Source organism: Chiloscyllium punctatum, chromosome 20 (genome assembly GCF_047496795.1).
Source record: "Chiloscyllium punctatum isolate Juve2018m chromosome 20, sChiPun1.3, whole genome shotgun sequence".
In the NCBI taxonomy this organism is placed as follows: domain Eukaryota; kingdom Metazoa; phylum Chordata; class Chondrichthyes; order Orectolobiformes; family Hemiscylliidae; genus Chiloscyllium; species Chiloscyllium punctatum.
The window spans coordinates 74,118,749-74,128,024 of record NC_092758.1 but is presented as its reverse complement, the minus strand read 5'-3'; the positions used below and the strand labels follow the sequence as shown (position 1 = coordinate 74,128,024).

General features: G+C 41.9%; 1 protein-coding gene across 1 annotated transcript in view; it reads right to left on the bottom strand.

Moving 5' to 3' along the window:
- Positions 1 to 1,005: 1,005 nt before the first annotated feature.
- The window catches only part of LOC140492195 (E3 ubiquitin/ISG15 ligase TRIM25-like), a 67,810-nt gene continuing 59,539 nt past the window's right edge, over positions 1,006 to 9,276 (bottom strand). The window contains exons 5-6 of the mRNA XM_072591071.1: positions 6,611 to 6,744; positions 1,006 to 1,535 (exon numbers count right to left, since the gene is read on the bottom strand). Of these exons, the coding sequence (XP_072447172.1) occupies positions 1,006 to 1,535; positions 6,611 to 6,744 (664 nt within the window). The remainder of the gene's footprint in view (positions 1,536 to 6,610; positions 6,745 to 9,276) is intronic.

Below are 9,276 nucleotides of genomic sequence, written 5' to 3'. Positions count from 1 at the left end.
AGAAAGTGAGGACGGCAGATGCTGGAGAGTCAGAGCCAAAAAACGTGGTGCTGGAAAAGCACAGCCGGTCAGGCTGCATCCGAGGAGCAGGAGAGCCTACTATTCATGCATCAGCCCTTCATCAGGAATGTGAGATGCCAGCCTCACAATATCCAAACTTCTGTCAATGGTATAAGTTTCATGGACTAGTTCGGCATGGTTACAAAGACTATCAGGATCCAGAGTTAGCACATTGGAAACTTATGCTGGAGTGTTAATTCTCTTCTCTGATTGCTGAGACTTTACAACATTGATGGATTGGTTGGAACTCAATGCAATCTTTAGCCTTCATCCTTTCAGAACCATATCTTAAACAACATCTGCCCAAATACACACTGTTAACATTTATGCGTAACTATTTTTACCACTCCACATCTACCCCCTAAGAATCTTACTTCAGAAATTCAGGCAGTTGGAGGTTTCACAATTATTACATTCTGTTCATACTTAGAAGATTGGTAAGACTTTGGTTTCAGGAATGGTGATGTTACTTCTGATCTTGACTTTGATTCGTCAGTGTACAATGACCCAGATGAATTTTTTTCCATTGGACTCTTGACTCAAAGCTATTGTCAGATTGGGTAGAGGTGAAGCAATCTCCAACATTAATCCTTTCAAAATCATCATGACCTTATACAAAATGACATCAGAAATCACGAAATCTACTGGGAGATGGCATTAAGCCACCCAACATTTGAATCCATCAAGGTGACCCAGAAGTGAATGAAAGGCAATCCAAAAGGGATAGCATTAAAAAGCCACAAGCTGATTTGGTGCAACACAATAAGATCCTGCCAAATCAACCCGAAAGTGACATCATCAAAAACCTCCAAGAATTGTTAGAAGTCACACCCTCCAAGACAACCAGGAAGTGACATATTTCTGAGTTCTACATACCCAAACAGGAAGTGATATCATGAAACTTCCCAACCAGGAAGTGATGGCTGTGAGACACTGCTATCAGGATTAACTGAGCAGTTTTATGGATGTGTTCCAATAACAATAAAATGCTGGAAACAGGGGTTCAGTGAATGTGGATTGAAAAGTGTGTAAATGTCTCAATGAGTCAGTGACCTGATGAAATGACAAAGTCCCAGCCTCATAGTCCAATTGGACTCGGATCCTGGGGTTAAACTGGATTGATGGGAGGAGGGTGAACTGGGAATTGTGCCGGGCCCAAAGATAGTCAGGAATAATATAACCACAATCTAAACTCCAGGATTTACTGTTACTTCCCAGATAAGATGATTTCCCCTCCCTGTCCAAACTTTCATACACAATCCCTACACCCCATTCATTCCCATCAATCTGTACATCCCAGGAATGGGAACCTGAGCTGAAACTCTGGGAGCAGAGAACTTGGGGACAGTCCTTAAATCTCTGGGGGTGAGGTGGATAGGGTTGTTCCTGTCCAGTCCACGTTACAGATCGCAGATTATTGGACAGAATCAAGTTGAAGTTTGCTGTTTTCGGATCCAGGTTCAGTGGGCTATTCCCTAAAGAGGAGAGAAGAGATTGGTCAATCAGTTATTCCAAACAGATCAATGAGTGACAGCTGTAAGGTAGGAGCATTAGTATTTCCTATTCACTGTCAGCCCCATTTACCTGTAAGATTGGAATCTTCTCAAATTAAACAATGTCAGAATTCCCTGTTTGAGAGCAGTGTATGGGTCCCAGACATCACTCAGAACAAAAATTGCAGCAACAGTCAGTTTAATCACACAAATCCCTGGCACTGTGCATATGTTCTCCCCAGCACAATGCAGGGAATTCACCAGCACACAACACATCCCACAGCCTCTGAATTACAGCCTCCCAATTTCAGCACTGGCTATTCGGGAAATACATAGCTGACAGGAGGGTGTTCTGGGTCGTCTCCCTCATATTACTATCCTATTCTGAATACAAATGTGTGTTCTCTCTCGTTCCTGCGACTGTCCCATTTTGAATTCAGGAGAGTGTTCTGAACTCGCACACTCCTGTTACTGTCCCTCCTGAATGCAAGAGTATGCCCTGGGTTCTGTCTCCTCCTGTTTCTGTCCCTCCTGACTGCAAGCGTATGTTCTGAGTTCTGTCTCCTCCTGTTAGCTAAGCTGCAGAGCTGGGCTGAGAGGTGGCAAATGGAGGTTAATTCGGACAAGTGTGAGGTGATTCACTTTGGTTGGAGTAACCAGAATGCAAAGTACTGGGCTAATGGTAAGATTCTTTGTAATGTAGATGAGCAGAGAGATCTTGGTGTCCAGGTACTCAGATCCTTGAAAGTTTCCACCCAGGTTGACAGGGTTGTTAGGAAGGCAAACAGTGTTTTAGCTTTTATTAATAGAGGGATCGAGTTCCGGAACCATGGGGTTATGCTACAGCTGTACAAAACTCTGGTGCGGCCGCACTTGGAGTATTGTGTACAGTTCTGGTCATCGCATTATAAAAAGGATGTGGAAGCTTTGGAAAGGGTGCAGAGGAGATTTACTAGGATGCTGCCTGGTATGGAGGGGAGGTCTTATGAGGAAAGGCTGAGGGACTTGAGGCTGTTTTCGTTAGAGAGAAGAAGGTTGAGAGGTGACTTAATAGAGACATATAAGATAATCAGAGGGTTAGATAGGGTGGACAGGGAAAGCCTTTTTCCAAGTATGGTGACGGCGAGCACGAGGGGGCATAGCTTTAAATTGAGGGGTGATAGATATAGGACAGATGGCAGAGGTAGTTTCTTTACTCAGGGTATGGAATGCTTTGTTTGCAATGGTAGTAGATTCGCCAACTTTAAGTACATTTAAGTTGTCATTGGACAAGCATATGGACTTACATGGAATAGTGTAGGTTAGATGGGCTTCAGATTGGTATGACATGTCGGCGCAACATCGAGGGCCGAAGGGCCTGTACTGCGCTGTAATGTTCTATGTTCTATGTTACTGTAATTTTGATGTTCGATTCCTTTCACATTAAACAATAACATATTATTAAAGAATAATTTTGATGTTCAATTCCTTTCACATTAAACAATATAATTCTATGTGCTTTTCTGATTACTTGTGGTTTCCTTCCACAAGTTTTTTTGTGATTCATTAACGAGGACACGCCAGATCCTCTGCATCTCAAAACTCTGTAACCACTTACCATTTAAATAATATGCTTCTTTTTCATTCTTTCTGCCCAAATGGATAACTTCATACCTTCCTACATTATACTCTACTTGACAAACCTTTTCCCATTCAGTTAACCTAACTCTGTCACTTGGAAGCCACATTATGTCCCCTACACAACTTACTTTCTTACCCCTACACGACATTTGCAAGTTTAGGAGTTGTATCTTCCATCTCTACATCTAAATCATTTAAATAAAATATAAAATATTGAGTAAACAGTAAAAGGTTAAGCATGCACCAGTGAGGGTGGTAGAACTCCTCACATGATGTTCGGTTAGATATGAGGAAAGAGTTTATTGAACAATGGAACAGGCTCAAGAGATTAAATCAAAATCCCTTCTGTAAATTAAATTCTGTGGCTCCCTGTTCTTTCTGAATTCACAAGCACTCTCTTAGGTCCAGGTTGTGAAACTCAGACCAATACAGTGCTGTGAGGAAAGAACAGGAGCAGGAACTCAAGCCTTGAATCCCTGATTGAAGAAATATGACTAAAAGAGAAAGGGTCAAACAGGAATAGAGGATTAATAGCAAAATGAGAGGGCTAAACACAAATTGCGGATCCCTGTTTCAGATTGTAAACACATCTTGGAATATTCCCGGTCTCCCACTGACCCTAGTTGAAAGGAGGCTGTTCCCTGGGACAGGGGCTACCCTAAAGGAGTCATGTGGGGAAGGAGTTACATTTGATAGGTCACTGTAATTGGTGAAAGCTGGCAGTGTAAACAGAACACACTGTAATCGGGAAATGTGACACTGAGATCGAGCCTCCTTTATATCACTCAATGATTTGTTATAGATTCCAACTTTATATATTCCTACATTACGATGATCACTGCATTTCAAAACAGAACTTAATGGTTGTAATCAAATTTTGGATGTTGTGAAGTTGTGAAAGTTGCTATATGAATGCAATTCTTCTTCTATTCCTAAACACACTGGCAGTAATGAGGAGCAGTGTTTCTTTAAGAAGCTGTCTTGATTTACAGTGTGTAAATCTGCCAGTTGATCCATTGTCAGGGTACAGCGAGCAATCATTAATATTTGCAATTTTGCATTTCTTTCCTGCTTTGCTTTTGATTTTTCAGTAAGCCTGAAATTGAATTTTACTTTGCAGAAATTGATTTAAATCTGGGTATGATTGTGTTTCAGATCAAGTTACACAGTTATTCAACTCTTCTCCAAGAACTTTCCTCACACGTCATATTCACAATTGTTATTTTGACTGAACATTTGTTTATCTTTCGATGCGCCGCTGCAGACAATAAAATTGTTTTCTACTGTTTAAAAGGGGACCTGTTTGTACCACGTTCACCCTAATGACTCTTCAACTCCAAGTCACAATAATAAACTGCCTTACACATAAGGTGACCAACGAAATGGAAACAGAGCTTTTTTGGGGAGCAGTATGTCGTAAATGTTAGCATGTCAGAGACACTACTTACACCAGATGTGTAAATAGTCTGCAAAGTCTGCAGATTTTGCAAAGACTATGGGGAAGCAGTTGATACAGAATCATTGTTGCTAAGCCATTATGTAGGTAAGTCTGGTTTAAGCCGTGAAGTGCTGAAATGAAACAAAAACTAGCCTTAAATGCACACTGTCTCCAGCATTCGGTACTCCATGTGCAGTGATCAACACCACCATTGAAGACAATGGAGGAAAGGACATCGACAGAATGATTGATTGGAGACTTTACCATTGCATAATACTTTGGAAACTTGGTGACATATGTCACAAGGGTTTATCAATTTAGGGATAATTCCTAGACAAACCAGTTTGAGATTGTTACTTATACTCTGACAAAGTTGCCTCTATTCTGTTTTAAAAATGTATATAGTGTTTTCTTTTCCTTCACACAATTTTCTTTCATTCTTTTTTCTTTATATTATAATTTATAATCATTATATTATCAATAATAGTAATTAACCAATAAAATTGTTATTTTAATGCAATACCTGGTATTGAGAATGTGTCTGAACACAAGTGAGACTCTAGAAAGGAGTCACATTCTACAGCGTCCTGGTGAGCCAGCCAGAAGCCTAAAGACAAGCATGTATGGGTGCCCCAGTGATCAAATTTCCTCTTAAACAGGAGTGGGTCCAGGATGCTATGGACAATCCTTGGGTTATACCAGAGATGGGTTATCTAGTGGATGTGACGGAAGTGTGGATAAGATCTGCGTTTGGCAGCTGTCCACATTACAACTTAATGAGAAAAACGATGAAACTTTGATATGATTCCGAGAATAGTTAGTAGGAATCAAGTTGCATCGCAGATTCTGGAATACTGTTCAAAAAGGAAAGAAACAAATTTGTGTTTTCCTTTTGCTCCATTTGGTTGTATGAAGCTGCTGTTGGAAGTTGAGCAGTTTTGTCACTTCCCTTGAAGCAAAAGTTGTTGTTAAATTGTATAAATGTTGCTGAGGTTTAGTTTAACAGGAATGAAGGGTACTGGCCTAATGGTACGATTCTTGGTAGTGTGGATGAGCAGAGAGATCTTAGTGTCCATGTATATAGATCCCTAAAAATTGCCAACCAGTTTGGTAGGTTGTTAAGAAGGTGTACGGTGTGTTAGTTCTTATTGGTATAGGGATTGAATTTCAGAGCCATGTTGCAACTGTACAAAACTCTGGTGCAGCCGCACTTGGAGTATTGCGTACAGTTCTAGTCACCACATTATAGGAGGGATGTGGAAGCATTAGAAAGGGTTCAGAGGAGATTTACCAGGATGTTGCCTGGTATGGAGGGAAGGTCTTATGAAGAAAGGCTGAGGGATTTGAGGCTGTTTTTGTTAGAGAGAAGAAGGGTAAGAGGTGATTTAATAGAGATATACAAGATGATCAGAGGATTAGAGAGGGTGGACAGTGGGAGCCTTTTTCCTCAGATGGTGATGACTAACATGAGGAGACATCGCTTTAAATGGAGGGGTGATAGATATAGGACAGATATCAAAGGTAGGTTCTTTACTCAGAGAGTAGTAAGGGCGTGGAATGCCCTGTCTGCAACAGTAGTAGACTTGCCAACATTAAAGGCATTTAAATGGTCATTGAATAAACATGTGGATGATAATGGAATAGTGTAGATTAGATGGGCTTTAGATTGGTTTCACAGGTCAGTGCACTATGATGGGCCAAAGGACCTGTACTGTGCTATGATGGTCTATGTTCTGTGTTCTGTGTTTAAGTGGGAAACGACTTTAAACCTAAGCTGGATGGAACTCACACACAACAACAAGGTAGGTGAAGCTCCAACCCATTCCGGGGAGGAACGTCCACACAGATTCAGTGGGGCCTAATGGTGATTCTCAGGTTCTTGACTCACTTACACACAGGCAACTGACATTAAAGTCCAGGGATATTCCCTGCTGTCTGTACACAATTAAACCGATCTGCTCTCATTCCCTTAGATTGGTGAAAAGTTGTACATTCTTACTGATGGCTCCCAATATGTCTGTGTGGTACATTTCCCATCCCTTCAGCTTCTTTTGGAGTTGTTGAGATATATTGGACAGGTTGAGGATGACCACTGGAACATCTGGCTCTGTGATTCTCTTTGTCTCTTTAACTCTGGAATTGAAGAGGAGAGAATGGTTTAATCAGTGGGACATTTCAGGTCAGAACCCAAAGGGGAATGAGTGATCGATGCAACAACCTGTCCCCCCTCTAGTCCTCGTACTGACTCCCCCACCCTGCAGCAACCCATCCTGAAAATGTCAGGATCTCAGGATTTGCACTCTCTTCTGCATTCATTCTGGACTGTACACGTTCAGTGGGAACCTATTGCTTCAGAGCAGTTCAGAAGAAGAGTGACTAGACCCGAACTCTGAAGGTTAACTCTGCTTTCTTTCTACAGATGTTGCAGACCTGCTGAAGTTTCCCAGCAATTTTTGTTTATTGAAAGGGAAAATTGGCACGTATGCCTTCTCCATATAAAGCTTGGCAAATCCAACATAGTCAACTAGTACCCCAGGTGATAATTCCTGATGAAGAGCTCCTGCCCAAAACATCGATTCTCCTGCTCCTCGGATGCTGCCTGACCTGCTGTGCTTTTCCAGCACAACACTAATCTTGACTCTAATCTGCAATCCTTACTTTTGCCTAGTACCACAGTAGTTTATTTCCAATCACCATAAGCAAAGTGATAAAAGACATTGTCAAAAATGCTATTAAAGAACATTCATGAATCAATATCCTGCTGCTAATGGACAATCAGTTTGCATTCTGCACTGACCACTCAGCCTCTGCCCTCATTCCAGCCTTGGTCCATTTGCATCAAAGAGATGAATGCAACTAAGTGAAGCGAGAATCAATGCCTTAATATCAAGACTGCGTCAAATTGACTGTGGCGACAAGGTGACTGAGCTAAACCGGAGTGAATGGAAATTTGTGATTTTCAAATCTATTCTCTGCTCAGTCTCTTTCCACTGTCCTGGAGCCTCAACAAGATCAGTAATGTGACCCCAACCTGACCCCTTCTGCTTCCGTGTCAATCTTAACACAAGTCAGGACATCGATGAGGCTCCTGGGAAAGGGTACCAGGGTCGAACAAACATTCAAAATGATGATGTCATTGAGATGGTGACTAGATTATGAGAGGAGGTCAGGGGGAGGTCTGCACCATCAATTGCCCGGCCACAAATCAGAGGCTGGAGGAGTGGGCGAGCAAATATCAGTGCTAAAGCTTAGCTTCTTTTAGCATCCGTTGTAACAGGAGACTCTCAGTCATCACAGGGAGCCTTTGGCCTCCCCCAGTTCTAATCTTTCAACTCTAATTTATGATCAACAACCTCCCAAAGGGGTCTCTGCAGTTTCTGTTTCCTTCGCTGAGTGATGGGAGGACACTCCTATGGATCCCCCATTGTCCCTGTCACCTGTTTCACTCTTGTTGTCTGGACATGTGTCAATCACCAGCTATTGAGTGGGAGCCTGATATAGAGAATTTAAACGTGGCCCGGCCATTATGACTGACAAGACCCTTACATCCCAGCCTTGCAGGAGTCATCACAAAGTCTCAGGTAAATGACCTGGGGTGTTGAAATTTGAATTCCATGGAAATAAGAATCTGGAATTATTAACTGCTCAAGTGGTGACTCTACAATCTCCTTCAATTGACACAGATTAGTAATGCTTCACCAAAGACTCTCACTGATTATTTTGCCTAGTCATGGTGATGAAACATCTGAAACCAAACCTTCCAGCTCAGCGAGCTAACTTAGATACTTATCATCAACCTGAGCTACAAATCTTCTCAAGAATTGCTATCAGTAATATATATTTGGGAAAGAAATCTGTTATCCCTACCTTATCTGGTCCACATGACTCCAGATCCATTGAATTCTGGTTGGCATTTAACTGCCCTCTGACATGGCCAAGCAAGCCACTCAGTTGGATCAAAACTGCTTCAAGAGTTAAAGAAAGGAATGAAACCCATCAAGCCACTGCACCAGACCAGGTACCAGAAACAACAATTAAAAACCCAATCCAGTTGACCCCGTAAAGTCCTCCTTAGGAGCCATTGGGAATAGTGCCAAAATTGGGAGAACTATCCCACAAACTACACACATAACATCTTGGCACAGCCATTATCACAGAATCATATCTGACAAGGTCCCAGATAACATTCTGGGGCATGTATACCATACTGGCAGGCCAAACTCACAAGAGGTAACGACACCATTGGAATACTGTTGGCCAAGAATTGTGTTTGAAGCTCTCAATATAGAATCCTGAATTTTAATGGCATCACCTCAATCATGGGCAAGGAAATCTCCTGCTGATTACCGCATAAAGCAATCCTGTTGCCTGATGACTCAGTACTCCTCCATGTTGGACACCAATAGAATGAAACACTAAAGACAGCAATGGCACAAGGGGCTTCAAGATCCACAAGTAAAAGTGGCTTGGTCAGACCCATTACTGACCAAGCTGGCTGAGTGTAAAGGACATAGCTGTTAGTGGGATGGGACCATTCGCCGCCGCCGATTAGCCACTGTCCTTTCACTGCCGAGGACACTTTGCCACGGCCCATTGACTGCTGAGGATGATTTGCCACTGCAAGTGTTTGTAACTCATTTTTATATATAAACCAATAAAATGATA